Source organism: Sorex araneus, chromosome 6 (assembly GCF_027595985.1).
Source record: "Sorex araneus isolate mSorAra2 chromosome 6, mSorAra2.pri, whole genome shotgun sequence".
In the NCBI taxonomy this organism is placed as follows: Eukaryota; Metazoa; Chordata; class Mammalia; order Eulipotyphla; family Soricidae; genus Sorex; species Sorex araneus.
Window position 1 is genome coordinate 21,924,555 of NC_073307.1, and position 19,256 is coordinate 21,943,810.

The window sequence follows — 19,256 nt, forward strand, 5'->3', positions numbered from 1 at the left end:
ACTGGGCATGAACTCCACATTACTTTCTTTTTTAATTAAAAAAAATTTAAGTTGGGGCTGGAGCGATAGCACAACGGGTAGGGCATTTGCCTTGCACGTGTCTGACCCAGGTTCGATTCCCAACATCCCATATGGTCCCCTGAGCACCGCCAGGAGTAACACCTGTGCATTGCCAGGTGTGACCCAAAAAGCAAAAAAAAAAAAAAAAAAATTTAAATTTAATATCTGTGAGACAGACCATTAAACAGTTGTTTATAATTGGGTTTCAGTCATGCAATGATCCAGTACTCATCCCTCCACTAGTGTACATTTCCCACCACTAATGTCCCCTGTTTCCCTCCCACCATCTCCCAACACCCCATTCCCCACCACCGCAGCCTCCCTCTATGGGAGGCACTTTCCTTCTTGCTCTCTCTCTCCTTTTTCTTTTGTGTATTATGGTTTGCAATACAGGTGCTAAGAGGTCATGCTGTTTGTTCAGGGCATTCGTTATTTTTATCGGGACAGTAAGGCTGGAGTAGCTTTTCATTTGGGTGGCCGCTTTGAAGTGCGGATGTGACTGTGACTGCAGAGGCTTCCGGAAGTATAGGGAGGTGACATGATTGACTTTTTTTTTTTTTGGTGGGGGGTCACACCTGGCGATGCACAGGGGCACAGCGGTTACTCCTGGCTCTGCACTCAGGAATTACTCCTGGGTGGTGCTCAGGGGACCATATGGGATGCTGGGAATCGAACCTGGATCGGCTGCGTGCAAGGCAAACGCCCTACCGGCTGTGCTATTGCTTCAGCCCCGACATGATTGACTTTTGACAGCAATCACAGGCTTCTTTCTGGACAGTCACAAGCGTGGCTGCATGCTGTGGCCAGCCAGAATTCCATGTTTCCACAGACTTTCTACTCCTTCCAAGCCCTTTACTAAAAAACACTGCTGTTACAGGAAATTGATTCACTGGCTCCTCCCCCAGTGACATCATGGAGGAAAGAGGATCTGGCAGGAGAGCCCGGGCTGGCATGCACGTGGCTGGGTTAGGGGAAGGAGGGGGCACGGTGTGAGTTGGGGGGGGTGCTGTCCTGCATGGGTGGAAGCTGTGTCTGAATCCATGGGCTCATGGGGAAGTGCAGGTCAGGGTTTTTGCCTCAGGGGAGCAGAAGGGATTCCAGAACCTCCTCAGTGTGCAGGTAGTTAAGGAAAGTGGGCTGGGGTTCTTCTCAGGCTCCCCTCTCAGCCCTGGGGTGTGACTTGCCAGGACCTTGGAGGAGAGCCCTCCCATAGGCCGGGGGTGGAGGTGGGGGTGGGGGGCGGGACACTTCCTCTCCTGTGCTGAGCTGCTGTGAGGAAACTTCACTTGTTTTCAGTGTTTTGTTGTCAGGCTGCCTACACACCCCAGAGCCGTGCACTGGGTTTTTCCTCTGCATCTCCCAGGAAGCTCCCACATTCTGAGAGGTAGAAAGTAGGGTGTCCTCCCAGACCCCCCAAGGCCAAGGTCCTCAGGGACTCAGAGGTAGGTAGCAGTTCTATCCCCTAAACTCTGGTTTTCTGCCTTTTTTTTTTTTTGAGGGGACCCACCCAGCAGTGCTCAGGGCTTGCTCCTGCCTCTGCACTCAGGGATCACTCCTGGTGGGGGCTGGAGGGGCTTCTATGGGGTGCCGGGCATCAAACCTGGGTTCACTGCATGCAAGGCATGTGCCTTACCCATTGCATTATTGCTCCGGCTCTGGTTTTCCGCTTTCTGACCCAGGTTGTCCCTGGGGTGGGTTCTGGGAGAGGGAGGCCCTGTCCTAAGGACCCCCAGGGTGGTAGCCCTCTGGCATACTTTCCAGTCAGGCCTTCTCTCTCTCTCTCTCTCTCTCTCTCTCTCTCTCTCTCTCTCTCTCTCTCTCCTCATTGTGGTTTCACAGGGGCTGGCTGGGGTGTGCACGTGGGTGGGTGTGGGTTCCTGCCTGCGTTTTGGAGAGGCACTTAAGGGGTGCTGCCCGCCCGGGTATGGCTTGCTCCAGGGAAGGGGTTTGCTGAAGGTGGCGGCTCCTGCCTGGAACAGCCGGACGGGGAGGGAGTCATGGCTGTGAACTTCTTGGTACCCACAGATGTCTCACGTGAGCCTGCACCCGTCCATCCCGCGGCCCAGAGCACACAGGGCCTGGGCAGCAGCCATGGTACTGCTGGCGGCCAGCCTGGTGGTGCTCTGGCTTGGCGGGACCGACCTCAGCGGCGCTCTGAAGGGGCTGCTGCTCCACCTGGGCTTCCAGACGCTGTCGCTGCTCTTCCGAGGCTTCTGCTCTCTGGCCGAGGAGCTGTGCCACCTCCCCTCCAGGTGAGTGCCTGCAGTCCCTTGTGCCCTGGGGTGTCTCCCAACGTGCCTGCCTCCCTGGCCTCCCTCTCCGCGCCTCGCTGGCTGAGCTGTCCCCTGCAGGTACCAGAACAGCTATTGGAGGGCCGTGACAGCCTGCCTGAGGTGCAGCCGCGTCCAGTACGGGGCCCTGCTGCTGTTTTTCTGCTGCTTGTATGCCATTCCCCCCCAGGAGCCCCTCATGCAGAGACTTGCCTTTCTGGGCCTCTCGCAGGCTCTGCACATCCTCCTGGGCTTCCAGGTGCGACACATGGGGAGGTGGGGAAACGGCCGAGGGAGGGCTGTGGTTGGCGCGACCTGCTCTGAACTGGGTGCTGGGAGCAGGGCTGGAAGGCTGGAACAGGGCTCAGCCCTGGCGGGGGAGGGAAGAGTAGATGAGCAGCTGGCTGGGGGGACAGAGGGTGGTGTGGGGGCTCTGGTTGTCCTTCTTGGAAGCCCCTGCCAAGCTCCCTGGCTGCTGTCCATAGGACCTGTTCCCTGCAGAGATCTCCGAGGTCTGTGAAAAAAGGAAGTTCAACGTGGCCCACGGGCTGGCCTGGTCTTATTACATCGGGTACCTGCGGCTGATCCTCCCAGGTGGGTCATGCCCTGTGCCTGTTTCCAACCTGCAAGGCCAATGGTGGCAGATAGAAGCCCCCGCCCTACCACCTGCCCCCTGTGTCCAGAGCGTGCTAGACTTTAAAGCATTTTCCTGTCTCAGAAATAATTATCGCAGCGGTTTTGTAGGTGCGAAGGACCTTAATGCTGTGAATGCGCAGTAAACAGAAGAAACTCGGAGCTTGGAGCTATTAAGTGACTTGCCCAAGGTCTGGCTTGAATCCCTTCGGTAGCTATTCGCTGTCAGCAGGGTGCCCTTTAGGACGTTTTCATTATGATTATTTGTGTTTTGGGGGGGCCCAAATCCTTTGGTGGCTGGAGGCTACTCTTGGCTCTGTGCTAAAGGGTCACCCTCGGGGCTGGAGAGATAGCACAGCGGGTAGGGCGTTTGCCTTGCACGCGGCCGACCCGGGTTCGAATCCCAGCATCCCATATGGTCCCCCTGAGCACCGCCAGGGGTAATTCCTGAGTGCATGAGCCAGGAATGACCCCTGTGCATTGCCGGGTGTGACCCAAAAAGCAAAAAAAAATAAATAAATAAAAAAATAAAGGGTCACCCTCAGTGCTGCTCCGGGAAGTAGATGGTACTGGGGATCGAACCCGGCCTCCTGCACTCAGCCTATTGTGCCATCGCTCTGGCTGCGTTTTCTCTTTCAATTCTTAGCCCTGTGAGGAAGGGAAAAATCATCATCTCTGTTTTAGAGGTAAGAAAATTGTGGTTCCAAGAGAGAATGACTTGTCCAAAATCTCTCAGCTGAGCGAAGGGAGCATTTGGACCCAGATCTGCCCAGAGCCCAGGCTCTTGGCCGTCCTATCCTGAGCCCCGGTGTCACCTGTCCTCTGACCTCCTCTGCCCTGATGCTCTGGCTCGGAGCAGAGGCTGGGAACAGGGACTGTCACCTCTAGGTGCCTGAGCTGAGGTGGGAAGGAGTGGGGTGTCCTGAAACCTAACCATAGCGGAGAGTGGGTGAGGGCTGGGAGGGTCCTGGAGGCCCTGTTCTCTGCGGGTCTCCTGAATAGAGGGGGCCCTCCATTCCCTTTGACCCTCACATTGAGGGGATCATGGCTAGGGCCTCTGTCCCAGGCTGGGTGAGAGACAGGACAGTGGGAGAAGCCGCTCCTTGACCTCTGCACCCCAGGACTCCCGGCCCGGATCCAAAAGTACAATCAGCTCCACAACAACATCCTTCGGGGCCCGGCGAGCCATCAGCTCTACATCCTCTTCCCGCTGGACTGTGGGGTTCCCGACAACCTGAGTGTGGTGGATCCCAATATTCGCTTCCTGCATGAGTTGCCCAGTCAAATTGCTGACCGGGCTGCTATCAAAAACCGCGTCTACACCAACAGCGTCTATGAGATTTTGGAGAATGGCGAGCGGGTGAGTGCAGGGACAGGTTTCTCTGGGAAGTCCCAGAACCCCGGAACTTTGAGTCCTAGTTAAGTACTGATAAGAACTCACTCTGTGGGAGCAAGGAGATAATGCAGGGGGGGAGGCACTGGAATGTGGACTTGCCTGTGGCTGGCCCTGGTTTGATTCCTTGGTACTTACCTAGGGCCCCCTGAGCACTACAGGAGTGACCTGAAGCACAGAGCCCGGAGTGAGCCCCGAGCACCACACCAGCTGTATCCCCAAAACAGAAACAAACAAAAAAAGAGTTCACTCTTGGGCCTGGGCTGGGCGCAAAGGGTGTAGTGCGTGAGACCCTGAGTTTGGTCCCCAGCAGCACATCAGCTGAGCAGGCAAGGCCCGGTGGCCAGGCCAGGCACTGCAGACCCGTATCACTGGCTGAACATGTTGGGGAATAAATAGCCCTTGGGGACCCCCAGCAACACTGAGAGAATCCACTCCTCCCTCTAAGTCTGTTTGACCAATTGACTCAAATTGGTCAATGTTGGGCAAGATTTTGTGGTTTATTATTATTATTTTTTTATTTTTATTTTTTTTATACTGCCTTTTTATTCAGCCACTGATTAAGCAGGCATGAACTCCGCTCTAATTTCGTATGAGAGATGATGGTGATACTCTCCTCTCTCCTCCCTTCTCTCCTCTCTGAAAAGGAGCAGTTAGGGGCTGGAGAGAAGGCCCTTGCTTTGCATGTGACCACAAGGCCTTGAGACCCTGGTTCAAACCCGCAGCACCCTTACTCTGTGCTAGACACTACTCTAATTTTTTTGTTTGTTTTTGGGCCACACTCGGTGGTGCTCAGGGCTTACTCCTGGATCTGTGCTCCCGAGTCTGACAGGTCAGGGGAGCATATAGGGTTCCCGGGATTGAACCCTGGTTGGCTGCATTCAAGGCAAGTGCTCTCTCTACTCATTCTCATGTCACTCTAGCCCCAAGATGGCTGTGTTTTAGGGGTACAATATTACTACACCACACTCTCTACCTGTGTCAGTAGTTCCCGCCAGTATTCACGGGAGAAGTTGTTCCAGGTTCTTCACCAACACCTGATTGATTATGGGCCCAGGAGTGCTAAGACCCACACATTACAGAGGAAGAGAGACAGTCAGTGAGAAAGTAGGCCCTGGGTCATAAAGCTGCCCTAGGATGTCCCTGAGCCCAGGCCCAGACTTGATTTCCCACTGAGGACCACTAGGATGAGCATCTGTTTAGCTTAGCCCTGAAATGAGGTAGCGAAGGTCAGCCACATGGCACAGATGCCATGAGAATGACAGCATCCCGGGCCCATCTGTGCAGACTGGGGAGGGGGTGCCCTCAGCCAGGCTCGGAGACTGCGTGCCTGACCCCTGGTGGGGTCTGGTCTTCGTCTCTCCCCAGGTAGCCACATGTGTCCTTGAGTACGCCACGCCGCTGCAGACGCTGTTCGCCATGTCCCAGGATAGTCGAGCCGGCTTCAGCAGGGAGGACCGGCTGGAACAGGCCAAACTCTTCTGCCGCACGCTTGGGGACATCCTGGATGATGCCCTCGAGTGCCAGAACAACTTCAGCCTCATTATCTACCAGGGTAGAGGCTGGTGGACTGAGGGCAGGAGGCGTGGGGGCCCCAGGGACTTCTGGGGGTCAGAGCAGGCAGGTTATCTGTGCCCTGGACTTTCCAAGCCATCAGGACACTCAGCCTGCCTCCTTCCTCCAAGCGCGGATGCTTCCTGAGCTCTGTGGCAATGGGTGGAATGAGGAGAGGGGGGCTCTGGGGGTCCCTCACTTCTTCCAAGAGACTCCAGAGAAAGTGGAAGAGGGCTGTCACCTGGGCTGACTGTGCTGTGCTGCCCCTTTGCTGTGTGACCCTGGGCTGGTGTCTGTCTCTGAGCAGTGAGAGGGTGGGACTCTTGTCACCTCAAAAATCACTCTGGTGCTAGGGTACAGGAAACTCACAGTGTGGGTGCAGGGCGTGGGGCACAGGGGCTGGGGGCAGGAGGGATGGGCGACCAGGGGAACGGGCAGGTCCTCATCCCTGCCCCCAACCCTTTCCAGACACTGCGGAGGAGAGCTGCTCCCTGTCTCAGAAGATTCTGCGGCACCTGCAGCAGGAACAGGAGAAGGTCCCTGTGTGCAGTGTGACGACTTCAGGGGTGTCTGGGACCCCCACCTTGTCCCAAGAGCCCCAACTGCTCATCAGTGACTTGGAAGACATGGACCAGCCCCTTCCGCTGCGCTCCGACATCTGAGGCCCGGGTCACCTTCCTGATTTCAGGCTGGGGCTTCTTCAGTGACTGCAGGGCCTGCCCGAGGCCCCTCTGAGAAGACCCCACTCTGGGAGATGGGCTTGTCGTCCCATCCCCCATCTCTACCTCCACCTGGGGCTGTTGTGAAGACTGACTGTGGGCCCTTCCTGTACTTTCTACTGCCACATAAACTCCCTCCCTCCCCACTGGTGCTGCTGACTCCTTCACTCTTTGACCTGAGTCCTCTGACCTTGGGAGAACAGGTGTGGGGGAGGGCAGGGGGAGAGGGAGTAGGAGGGGGAGGGGGAGGGCCAGGCATTTATTCCCGTTGCTTTCCTTTGCGATCCAGGTCCCAGAGGGCTCTCTGCAGCCTTCCTCCCCTTGCCCTTCCCCACCTAGCAGAGTTGTGGGCACCCCACTGAGGCCCATCTTGGGGTCCTTGTGCTCACTGTGCTTTCCTCATCCCCCTTCTAGTCTCCTCTATATGTATTTCTTTTTTTGAGGGGCCATACCCAGTGTTACTCAGAGTTACCCCTGGCTCTGCACTCAGGAATTACTCTTGGTGGGCTCAGAGGACCATATGTGGTGCCAGGAATCGAACCCGGGTTGACTGTATGCAAGACAAACACCTTACCCGCTGCTCCGGCACCCTTTTTATGTATTTCTCATTGTTTTTGTGATGCTGGAGATCAAACCCGGGCCTCACACATGTGACATGTGCTCAACACTGAGCCACATCACTGGTCCCTTGTCCCCTAGACCCCTCCTTTTTTGGGGGGGGCAGTTTGGGCCATACCTAGCAGTGCTCAGGGCTTACTTTTGACTCTGCACTTAGGGGTCACTCCTTGCAGGCTCAAGGGACCATATGGAGTGCTAGGGATTGAACCTGGGCAGCTGTATGCAAGGCAAGTGCTGTACGTGGTGCTATCTCTCCTTTTTTCTTCTAGTTCCCCCCATTTTTTTTTCTTTTTATTGCTGGCTCTGCACTCAGGAATTACTTCTGGCGGTGTCTTGGGGACCATATGGGATTTGGAGATTAAACCCGGGTTAGCCACGTGCAACGAAAACGCCCTCCCCACTGTGCTATAACTCTGGCACTCTAGTCCCCTTTTTAAATGTTCCTCACAGGACCCCTCCGAGTACACCTTGGCTGGATTGGCTGACTCAAGAGACGGCTGGCATTCTGGAGGGGTTCCAGGGATGGAACCCAGAACCTCAAACATGTGAAGTCTGCTCTCTACCACTGAGCTACACCCCTGGTTCCAGTGACTGGTAGTTTTGGGGATGACCTCTGAAGTGATTAGGGTTTATTCTAGTGATACTCAATCCAGCTGTGTGGCCTCCATGGTGGCGATGTGCCAGGGACTGAGCTTGAAGCCCATGCATGCCGCACATGTGGTCCAGCCCTTTGCACCATCTCCTGGGGCCCTCCCTGACCTCTTGCATCGTCCAGCCTCCAGGCCTCTCCCGACAGGCCCGCTCCACTCCCACCTTCTCTCCAGACGAGCTCATGGAACTCCTTTCCCTTTCCTGTCCTATCACTGGAAGGTTCTGGCTCTGGGAAATGTCCTGGGCTAAAGGCTAGATTAGCTCCCACAAGCCTAGACATACAGAAAATGACCTGTAATGTGACCCCTCAGGAGTCCCCTGTTCCATCCTAGGAAGGCAAGAGACAGTCAGTGGCTGCTGTCACAGACAATTCATGGACAAACCCAAAGGGTGCTTAGGCGAGCAGAGTGATTGTACAGCAAGTAGGGCATTTGTCCTGCACTTGGTCGACCTGGGTTTGATCCCCAGCATCACCTGTGTCCCTTGAGCCCACTAGGAGTGATTCCTGAGCACAGAGCCAGGAGTAAGCGCTGAGCACCATTGGGTGTCCCCCAAACAAAAACCAAAAAAGAAAACCAAAATAAATGCTGCTTGGGGCTTTGCAAGGATCTTGGAAGTACTGTGACCCCACAGGAAGGGGAGATTCAGGGTGGCCGCTGGGCACAGGAACAGGCAGGAGGCTTGGGATGGGGGGGGGCTGGAGGAGGAGGAAGAGTGGGGTTAGGCTTCCTCCAGAAGGCAGGGCTCTGAGCAGGCCTCAGCATCTTTCATTTCTCCCAGTCTCAGCAGGGTTTTCCCAGCAAACTCTCAACTGCAGCCACGTCCATGTGAGCTCTGCTGAAGGGCCAAAGTCCAGGCCCAGTTTTGCCCCAGTTCTCTGCTGCGTTTCTTGTTCTGAGTCAAGTCAGTCTCCTCCCTACAGATATGTGACCTCCTCAAGGTTGAGCCCACGCTTCTGGGGCACAGGGCAGGCGCCAAGGACTGGGGGTCCCTGAGGGTCCTGGAGATCCAACACTCGCCAGTGGATGAGGTAGATGCCGCCCTCCGGCTTTGGCGCTGGAGGTTCCATAGACAGAGTGACCCGGCCCTGGTGCAGCCGCGGCCCGAAGTGTACCGCCACCACAATGCAGACCGCCAACAGGACAAAGATGGCGACAATAGCAGTGAGCACGGGCAGTCCATCCTCGCGAGGGCGGTCCAGGGTTCCTCCCAGCACCTCTGGCAGCTGCTTCTGAGATGCGTGTACCGAGGAGCCATTTGCAGGTGGAGAAGTCCAGGAGGACTGCTGGGAGGGAAGGGCAAAAGAGAAAGGTGGCATGGGTGTGGGCACACAGGATAAAGGCCAAGACTAGAGACAGACACCCAGAGGAAACGGAGAGCATGACAGTGACAGAGAGAGTGAAAGGGGCAGAGGCCAGCAGAGACAGGAATGGTGAGGAGAATCACAGAGACAGACACCTCAGCATCAGCAAGAGTAAAAGGGGAAGAGAAAGAGAGAGAGAGGGAGGGGCTGGAGCGATAGCACAGCGGGTAGGTCGTTTGCCTTGCACGCGGCCAACCCAGGTTCAAATCCTAGCATCCCATATGGTCCCCTGAGCACGGCCAGGGGTAATTCCTGAGTGCAGAGCCAGGAGTAACCCCTGTGCTTCGCCAGGTGTGACCCAAAAAGAAAAAAAAAAAGAAAGAGAGAGGGAGAGAGAAAGAGCGAGCAGAAGGGGCAGAGCAATAGCACAGTGGGCAGAGCTTGCTCTCTTACATGCAGCCAATCTGGGTTCAATCCCCGGCACCCATATGGTCCCCTGAGCTTGCCAGGAGTGAGCTCTGAGCACCACCAGCTGTGGCCCCAAGGAACTTTTTTTTTTTTTTTTTTTTAAGAAATAGAGCAGAAAATGAGGAGAGGGTTCAAAGCCACAGAGTTGAACCCCTTTCCGCTTCGTGGTCCCCTGAACGCCACCAGCAGTGACCCCGAGCATCACCAGTATGGCCTGAAAAGAGGGAGGAGAGAGGCAGAGATAGAGACAGAAACAGAGAGACAGAGAAGGGAAAAACAAAGAAGAAATAATGAGAGACAGCAAGGGACAGTCATTTAGAAAGGGACAAAAGACTGTCTGGCACATAGAATTGGGACCCAAGTCCCCTGCTACTGGCTTCTCTCCAGGAAAATGGCTACTTAGGCCCTGGGTCCTGGGTCAGGCCCTGACCACTAGGCCCGGGCACTGGCAGCAGCAGCTGCTGCTGAAATGCTGGGAAAAGTCGTTATGTCCAGCAACATCCATTCCCAGGGAAGGCAGGGGTGGCTCTCTGGAAGGAGCGGGAGAGGAGGTGGGAACGTGAGCCCAGAGGAAGAATTAAACCCAGACTGCAGACCCCCTATATCCCTGGGAGGATTCCAGATCCTGTCCAGGACAGGATGAGGGCACAAGTACCAGAGCCTCCTCTTTTTTCTGAGGGGAGGGGGTCTCAGACTCTGTGCTCAGGAGTGAGCCCTGGCCGTGCTGAGGTTGGGAGAGGGAACCCCATATGGTGCTAGGGTTTGAACCAGGATCCACAGGATGCAAGGCACATGCCTTCGCTCCTGTACTATCTCTCCCGCCCAACCCGTCATAACCTCTTTCTGGGCCCTGTGCTTTCTGGTTCCCCCAAAGCTGGGGTTCCTGGTCCCCACCTCTGTTTCAGTTCTACAAAATGTGGGGATGGATGCGGGGCCGAAGAGACAGTATAGCGGGTAGGGCGTTGGCCTTGCACGCGGCTGACCAATGCCCAGCATCCCATTTGGTCCCCCAACACCCCCAGGAGCAATTCCTGAGTGCAGAGTCAGGAGTAACCCCTGAGTATCAGGTGTGACCCAAAAAGAAAAATAAAGTGTGGGATGGGATGAAGGTAGGGATTCCAGTGACTGCCACAAATCCCAACAAATTCCCAACCTGAGTCTCTGGGGTCACCACAGTCACACACCTTTCTCCCACCTGTTGCCCTAGCAGGACCACCGGGAGCAGTGACCCCCTCCCCAACCATCCCTAACCCTGGGCTTCCCACAGGGCTCAGGACAAGCTGTCAGGACAAACCTTCAGTCACACTGTCCACCCCACATGTGGATACCCGGACTAACCACCCGGCTAGACCTTCCTCTCATTTGTTTTTTGTTTTTGTATTTTGGCGGGAGGCACAACTAGTTATGCCCAGGGCTGGCTCTGTGCTGAGTAATCACTCCTGGCAGAACTCAGGCTCCCCTGCACTCCATATGGGGTGCAGGGCATGGAACCCCAGCTGGCTGCGTGCACAGCAAGCACCCAACCCACTGTCTATCCCTCAGCCCCATCAGCCCAGCTAGAGTTTGAGGGCCCAGGTTACAGAGCTTCCGGGGCCCAGGTTACAGAGCTTCCGGGCCAGAGTGGGGGTGGGGAAGAGGCTCCAGATGTACCTGGTGAAGAGCAGGGTCCATGTGGGGACTCTGCGGGGTTCAGGCCAACCCTGCGGGAAGGGATGAGCCTACCTGGTGCATTGTCTGCCCCGCGACGCTCTGGCTCTGTCCGCTCTGTCGGCGCTGGCAGTGGAGCCGGGCGCCACGGCGGGCCCTTACCCGGAGCTGCCACGTCTGGGACCGAGCACACACCCTCAGCACACACTCACCGCCTCTGCCCTGCGCTTTCACTTCCTCCAGCACCGGGGCTCCCCGCACCCAACCCCTGACTCCGAGGTAGAGGCTGTGGGGACCCGCTCATCCCACCCCACCGTGTCCCCAGTATCACTGCCACTCCCTGCCCCACCCCAAATACGGCCTTTGGCGGACTTGCTTTTGCTTTTTCTTTCTTTTCTTTCTTATCTTCTTTCTTTCTTTCTTTCTTTCTTTCTTTCTTTCTTTCTTTCTTTCTTTCTTCTTTCTTTCTTTCTTTCTTTCTTTCTTTCTTTCTTTCTTTCTTTCTTTCTTTCTTTCTTTCTTTCTTTTTCTCTTCTTTCTCTTCTTTCTTCTTCTTTTCTTCTTTCTGTTTCCCTCTTTTTCTTCCGTTTCCTTTTCTCTTTCTTTTTCTTTATTTCTCTCCCTCTTTCTCTTTATCTCTTTCTTTCTCTCATCCTTTCTTTTTCTTCTCTCCTTTCTCTCTCTTTCTCTCTCTCTCTCTTTCTTTCTTTCTTTCTTTCTTTCTTTCTTTCTCTCTCTCTCTCTCTCTTTCTTTCTTTCTTTCTTTCTTTCTTTCTTTCTTTCTCTCTCTCTCTTTCTTTCTTTCCTTCTTTCTTTCTTTCTTTCTTTCTTTCTTTCTTTCTTTCTTTCTTTCTTTCTTTCTTTCTTCCTTTCTTTCTTTCTTTCTTTCTTTCTTTCTTTCTTTCTTTCTTTCTTTCTTTCTTTCTTTCTTTCTTTCTTTCTTTCTTTCTTTCTTTCTTTCTTTCTTTCTTTCTTTCTTTCTTCTCTCTTCTGTCTGTCTTTCTTTCCTTCCTTCTTTCCTTCCTGGAATGAGGCAAGCACATGCTATGTTCAATTGGGACACTCCACTCTCTGACTTAACCTCTCGCTCCATTCATCTTTTAATAATTGGTCAATTTGCTTTCAAAATTTTGGAGAACTCAAATATTTGGTGTAAAATATAGCCCTGGCCCCTGACCACTCCCCTCCTCCTCACCCCCTCTTTTTTTTGTTTTTTTTTTGGGTCACACCCGGCGATGCACAGGGGTTACTCCTGGCTCTGCACTCAGGAATCACTCCTGGCGGTGCTCAGTGGACCATATGGGATGCTGGGAATTGAACCCCGGTCGGCCGCATTGCAAGGCAAATGCCCTACCCACTGTGCTATCGCTCCAGCCCCCCTCACCCCCTCTTATCTGAACCCGCATCATCCTTTATGGCATACGTGCAGGTGTTACTTCCTCTGTCTCTATTTTGCCAGTTTCCTCTTCCGTAAACCCACACCCTAGTGTTCTGACCTTGCTGCTGACATTTGTCACCCTTCGTCTAATATCACAGATGTGAGTGTGTGGTGGGGTGAGGGGGGTATTCATCTTGCTGCTTTACCTGTGACTCCATGAAACCATTCTGTCAGTATCCTAGAATACACAGCCAGAAATGACGCAGAAGATGTTAGACAAAAAATTGATGACTAGCATAGGGACCCCTTAAAGGGCCCCCAGCACTACCATCCACTCCTGACTTGGTCCTCAAAGCTCTTGTTGAGTCTCTTCACCTCCCCTACACTGAGGTGCCCCAGAACCACTGAATGTTCCCTGACTCTCCCTCTGTCCCTTCTGAACTTTTGTCATCCTGGAGCCTCTTGGATGGGGTCTGGAGCTAGAATGACCAGGATGTGGGGCTGGAGAGATAGCACAGCGGGTAGGGCGTTTGCCTTGCATGCGGCCAACCTGGGTTCAATTCCCAGCATCCCATATGGTCCCCCAAGCACCACCAGGGGTAATTCCTGAGTGCAGAGCCAGGAGTGACCCCTGTGCATTGCTGGGTGTGACCGAAAAGCAAAAAAAAAAAAAAAAGAATGACCAGGATGTGCTCTTACCTCACAAAGAAAAGCCCCAGTTTGGGGCTGGAGCAATAGTACAGCGGGTAGGGCATTTGCCTTGCACGCAGCCGACCCGGGTTCGATTCCCAGCATCCCATATGGTCCCCTGAGCACCGCTAGAGGTAATTCCTGAGTGCAGAGCCAGGAGTAATCCCTGTGCATCGCTGGGTGTGACCCAAACAGCAAAAAAAAAAAAAAAAAAGAAAGAAAAGAAAAAAAAAGAAAAGCCCCAGCTTTAGCGGTTTGAGAGCTGAAATCAAAGATGAAAAGATTCGGTGTCCTACTAACCATTACCCCTCCAGGCTGGCAGGTCTGTGGCTCGAACTGGTCTGGGGGGTCGAGAGGGGCACATCCCTTGTCCAGGGAGGAAGATGGGGATGGCAGCTTCTCTTTGCACTCTCAGTCAGAGGAGGCCCGCGGTGGGGTCAGAGTGCTAAAGAATAGCTGCCTACAAGGAGGCTGCAAGGCATGAGGGCTGAGGGGCAACTGACTTCAGGGGCAACTTTTGAGGTACTTTTTGTTTTGTTTTTGAGCCTCGCCTGGTGGAACTCAAGCACTACTCCAGGCTTTGTGCTCAGGAGTTGCTCCTGGCTGTGCTTGGGGGAGACCAAGTGGTACTAGGGATCTAATCTGAGTCTTCAGAATGCGAAACAAGTGTTCAGCCCGTTGTGCTCTCTCCAGCCCAACAGAATACTTAAAAAAAAATTTATAAGGAATGCTTCACAAATTTGCATGTCATCCTTGTGCAGGGGCCATGATTATCTTCTCTGTATCATTCCAATTTTAGTATATATGCTGCCAAAGTGAGAACCAGAATAAATTTTTAATTTTTGGGTTTTGGAGCCATACCCTGCAATGCTCAGGGGTTCCCCCTGGCTCTGCATCCAGGAATCACTTCTGGTGGTGCTTGGGGGGGACCTTATGGGATGCCAGGGATCGATCGCTGGTTGATCACGTACAAGGCAAGTAAGTGCCTTACTAATGTACTATCTCTTCAGTAACAGAATAACAGAATAAATTTGGAGGGGACATATTTAGCCTATAGCAGTGTGTAAAGCTCTTTTAAAAACATACAATGAGGGAAAAGGAAGCAAAGACAAACAGACAAATAGCTCAAAGGCTGAGCACACACTTAGCATTCAAAACATACTGTATACTTTCAAATATACCCAGACATAATACCCGAACATACTTTTCATGCTGGATGGGTCCCTGAGCACAAAACCAGGAGTAGCCCCAAAGTAATGCTGGGTGTGTATTAAAAAACAACAACAAAAAAAGGGTTGGGGAGATAGTACAGCAGGTAGGGTGCTCGCCTTGCATGCAATTGACCTAGGTTTGATCTCTGGCATCTCATATAGTTCACTGTGCACCACCAAGAGTGATTCCTGAGCACAGAGACAGGAGTAATCCCTGAGCTCTGCTAAGTGTGGCAAAAACATAAATCACACAAGCCAAAAAGCCTAGGCTTCTTAAAGAAATATTTGACTCCAGACCTGCAGCAGGGAGAGGAGGTCCCAGATGAACCTGAGACATTTTGATGTGGCAGAAAGCAACAAAGGATTCAAGCAATGCAGGACATGGGGCCAAACATCACCCAAGTCAGCTAGACCAGAGTCCTAAAATAGGGACAGTCTGAGAGTCAAACTAATAAGTGAGTGTAATGTGTATTTTATAGCATTTCAAAGGACAAAGTCCCTCCACTATTTGAAATAGAACATTCCTACGAAATCTCTTCTAAGTGGAAGTGGCACAGAGTAAGAAGCAATTATCATGAATTTATATGGGAAAAGTTTTAAGTATTCCCAACTCCCCAAAAAAATAACCTGGGAAAAAAAATGACATGAAACTCAAGATAACCCAGCTAGAGAAACAGCTCAACAGGCTGAGTGAATGGTTTGTATGCTGGAAGCTCAGGTTCAATCCCACGTACCACCTTTCCAGAGTACCGCCAGGAGTAGCCTCTGAGCACCGCCAGTGTGGCGGAAAACAAACAAGCAAACAAAACAGCAATAATAATCAGACATACTCAAAGCAGGAGGCGAGGTATGTCACACAGCAAGACTAGCGCGTGCCGAAGGAGTGGAGCGGCGCCCCCTGGCTGACCTAGGAATGAACTGCCTCTAGCATGACTCCCTGCCACACAAACGCTAAACTCACATTTTGCTTTTACTCTTTTGTCATAAAAGTGAAAATCTTCTTCAGATTTTTTTTTCTCAGCTCTGGGTATCAAACCCAGGATCTCACCCAGGAAATACAAGCACTTTATTGTTAAGCTATATCTGGCCCATATTTTTGAGGGGTGAGTAATAAATACATTTCTGTCCATAAAATTAAGTGGCATATTCTTTTTTTTAAAATTTATTTTATTTTTAATTAGTGAACCACCGTGAGGGTATAGTTACAGATTTATACACTTTTTGTGCTTATGCTTCCCTCATACAAAGTTCGGGAACCCATCCCTTCACCAGTGCCCATTCTCCATCACCAGTAAACCCAGCATCCTTCCCACCCTCCCCAATCCCATCTCTCCCCACCCCACCCTGCCACTGTGGCAGGGCATTCCCTTCTGTTCTCTCTCTCTAATTAGCTGTTGAGGTTTGCAATAAAGGTGTTTAGTGGCCAATAAGTGGCATATTTTTGCCTTTCAAAACATATGGTGCAGAGGCTGGAGTGATAGTATAGTGGGTAGGGCATTTGCTTTGTACATGACCAACGCAGTTTGATCCTGGCATTCCATTTGGTCCCCTGAGCACTGCCAGGAGTAATTCCTGAGTGCAGAGTCAGAAGTAACCCTTGAGCATTGCTGGGTATGAACCAAAAAAGCAGGAAAAAAAAAACAGTAGGGGACACTTTTATTTCCCCACAAAATCTTTGCTTTCTCCAAAACAAAGAGTAAAACAGTAACTTTAAAGTGGATAAAGCTGATAAAGTTACATTCACAGAGATAGAGCTGATAGTTATATCAGAATAGATAAGAATAGATATAGAATAGATAAAGCTGATAGTTACATCTATTAATTTTATACAGTTATAACTTTATAAAATTATAAAGTTAATAGACATATCTTTTATTTTTTTTCTTTTTTGGGTCACACCTGGCATTGCACAGGGGTCACTCCTGGCTCTGCACTCAGGAATTACTCCTGGCGGTGCTCAGGGGACCATATGGGATGCTGGGAATCGAACCCGGTTTGGCCGCGTGCAAGGCAAACGCCCTACCCGCTGTGCTATCGCTCTAGCCCCTAGACATATCTTTTAGACATATCTATTTTTTCTTTTTTTTGGGGGGGGACATGTCACACTCTGAGATGCTCACAGGTTATCCTGGCTCTGCACTCAGGAATTACTCATTGCAGTCCTCAGGGGATTATGTGGGATTCCAGAGATCTAACCTGGGCCAGCCATGTGTAAAGCAAGCACCTGATCTGCTGTACTATTCGATGTCTAAAAGATATGTCTTCAATAACAGTAGATGAGTACCAGGAATGTGACTAAAATGGAATGTTTAAATTTAAAATTTTTGTTAATTTTACTTTTACTTTAAGGTTAAAATTTTAACCTTACAATAGGTAAGACGCTTGCCTCATGTTCAGTTAAATCAATTAACTTAATAAATTTAATTATATAAAATAAAAATAAAAATTTAATCTTAAATTACATTTTCTAAAATTCCCCCAAGTACCATCAGGAGCAAGCCTCAAGCAAGAAGCTGAGGGGCAGTGAATTAGTACAGTGGGTAAGGCACTTGCCTTGCAAACAGCAGTCCCACTTCCCAACATCACATATGGCCCCCTGGGGCAAACCAGAAATAATCCCTGAGCACAGAGCCAGCAATAAGCCCTGAGCACAGTTGGATGTGGCCCAAACACCTGTGGCCCCCCCAAAAAGAAAAAAAATGAAAATAACAAGTAGGTAGCCTCCTTCAGGTCTCCACCCAGCACCAATAGGTATGGTCAAATGTCTATATATATAATAAATTTAGAACAAAAAATGAATAAAAACATACTAGGGATGCACCATAGACATGCCTCCAGACTGTCTCATTTGGGGCAACCCAGAGGGGGGCGGGGTGAGGTCCAAAGGAGCCCACCCCAGCAGTTGAAAACCTCCAGAATTCAACTTTTGCCATGCTCACAGCTGCTCTCCACACACTCGGATGAGCCTCACCCATGAGTGAAGATATCTATTCCTGGACCGTGTGGCCACATTTGCAGCCACGTGAAATCTCATATTTTACACCACTGATATACCAAGAGTAGTACACCACATTTGATGGGGTTTAAAATAGAAGGCAACCTTAGGGGGAATAAATACATTTCTTAGGGGGAAATGTATTTATAAATATATGTATATATATACATATGTATATGTATACATATATATATGCACACAGTCTCAACCTTTAATGACATGTTACTAATCTCTTATAGAAGGGCTTAATGGCTCCTGGGTGAAATACAACAATCTTCACATATTTTCCTCTAAGGAATCTTTTATTGATCATTTTTAGTAGATTATTCATAACACGCAATACAAAATAAATTATTTTGATTCTGCTTTGGGGGCAGGGTTTGGATGAAAACATTTGAAATATGGTGGTGGGAAGGTGTAATGGTGATGGGATTGGTGTTTGAATATTAAATGTAATCAAATATTGTGAACAACTTTATAAAAATAAAATAAAATTAAAAATAAATAAATAAAACATACGAGGATAAAGGGGGAAAGAACCACACTAAATTAGTCTGGAAGAAAAAAAACAGAACAAAACTTTGTGTTTATGTGTTTTTCTCCAGAACTTGTGACGTTCCTTAATTGCAAGAAGATTTTTTGCAGATACAACTAAGTTAAGGATCTTGGGATAAAGACAGCATCCTGGATTACCCAAATGTGTGCTAGGTCCTCAGACAAGTGTACTAAAAGACATAGTGGAGAAGGCAATGATGAGGCTACACGCCAAGGGATGCCTGGCAGTCTCTAGGAGCTGAAAGAGTGAAGGAAGAAATTCTCTCCTAGAGCCTACAGGGGGCGAGGAGCCAGGACCTTAATTTTGACTTCTCTGGGAGTATAAGAGAATATATTTCTGGTGGTGTTTTTATTTCCCATACCTGACTGTTCTCAGGGCTTACTCCAGGCTAAGCACCCAGGAGTTGCTCCTGGTGGAACTTGGGGGGCCATATCGGGTGCTGGGAATCCCACTATTTCCAGCCCCAATTTCTGTTGTTTTAAGTTTATGGCAATTATTTACCACAGCATTTCTCAGCCAGACCCCAGTGGGGTCATTGCATGAGACTAGTGGGGCAACCAGTAAGACAAGAGAGTCACAGGAAGGAAACAAGGTCAGCGGGGACCATGGTTAGAAAAAGGTTGAAAAACCACTGATTTAACCGTCAGAGAAAACTAATACACTAACAGACACCACCTTAATAAGCAAGGGAGCATCCTTAGTAAATGGACAAGTCAAAAATCACACATCAGTTGAAAGGATGCAGAGAGAGACACAGCTGTGACCTTCCTGCTGAAGATGCATGACCTAAATTTAATCATAAGAAAATAAAAGACAATTGGGCTGACAAGATAAAACAGGGTTTAAATTTCTTGCCTTGTATACAGATGACCCTGGTTTGATCCCCTCAGCACTGCTAGGAGTGATTCCTGAGCACAGAGCCTGGAGTAAGCTCTGAGCACCACTGGGTATGGCCCCAAACAAGAAAGAGAGTGAGTGAGAAAGAAAAAAAAAAGTATACAAATCTAATTCAGCAACACTGTATAAAATAACCTTCAAAAGTGTCAAGGTCAACAAAGTCAAAGAAAGACTGAGAAACTATTCCAGATTGGAGACTAAAGTGACATGCTA

The 19,256-nt window shown here is 50.7% G+C and overlaps 2 protein-coding genes and 1 non-coding gene across 5 annotated transcripts in view; 1 reads left to right on the forward strand and 2 right to left on the reverse strand.

Moving 5' to 3' along the window:
* Positions 1 to 1,363: 1,363 nt before the first annotated feature.
* On the forward strand, positions 1,364 to 6,756 carry STING1 (stimulator of interferon response cGAMP interactor 1). Its single transcript, XM_004609920.2, has 7 exons — positions 1,364 to 1,502; positions 2,086 to 2,312; positions 2,412 to 2,589; positions 2,816 to 2,924; positions 4,085 to 4,323; positions 5,725 to 5,911; positions 6,379 to 6,756. The coding sequence occupies exons 2-7, from the start codon at positions 2,086 to 2,088 to the stop codon at positions 6,570 to 6,572; spliced, it is 1,134 nt and encodes a 377-aa protein (XP_004609977.1). The 5' UTR covers positions 1,364 to 1,502; the 3' UTR covers positions 6,573 to 6,756.
* A 908-nt stretch (positions 6,757 to 7,664) lies between these two features.
* Positions 7,665 to 19,256, reverse strand: part of SMIM33 (small integral membrane protein 33) — a 34,668-nt gene continuing 23,076 nt past the window's right edge. Inside the window, exons 1-2 of one of the 3 annotated variants that reach the window (XM_055141653.1) lie at positions 11,392 to 11,609; positions 7,665 to 9,183 (exon numbers count right to left, since the gene is read on the reverse strand). In XM_055141653.1, the coding sequence (XP_054997628.1) occupies positions 8,815 to 9,183; positions 11,392 to 11,400 (378 nt within the window). In that variant the 5' untranslated portion in view covers positions 11,401 to 11,609 and the 3' untranslated portion in view covers positions 7,665 to 8,814. Of the gene's footprint in view, positions 9,184 to 11,391; positions 11,610 to 19,256 lie in introns of those variants that run through there. The other 2 variants (XR_008630659.1, XR_008630658.1) reach the window with 2 other exon arrangements.
* Positions 14,101 to 14,207, reverse strand: LOC129406199 (U6 spliceosomal RNA). The gene has a single exon (XR_008630862.1). It is a non-coding gene; the product is annotated as a U6 spliceosomal RNA (small nuclear RNA).

Excerpts from the sequence above, each read along its gene's own strand:
- STING1 (XM_004609920.2), top strand. The coding sequence starts at position 2,086 with ATGTCTCACGTGAGCCTGCACCCGTCCATCCCGCGGCCCAGAGCACAC. Across the intron at positions 2,590-2,815 it reads ACATCCTCCTGGGCTTCCAG|GACCTGTTCCCTGCAGAGAT; the intron begins GTGCGACACATG and ends TGCTGTCCATAG. Across the intron at positions 2,925-4,084 it reads CCTGCGGCTGATCCTCCCAG|GACTCCCGGCCCGGATCCAA; the intron begins GTGGGTCATGCC and ends TCTGCACCCCAG.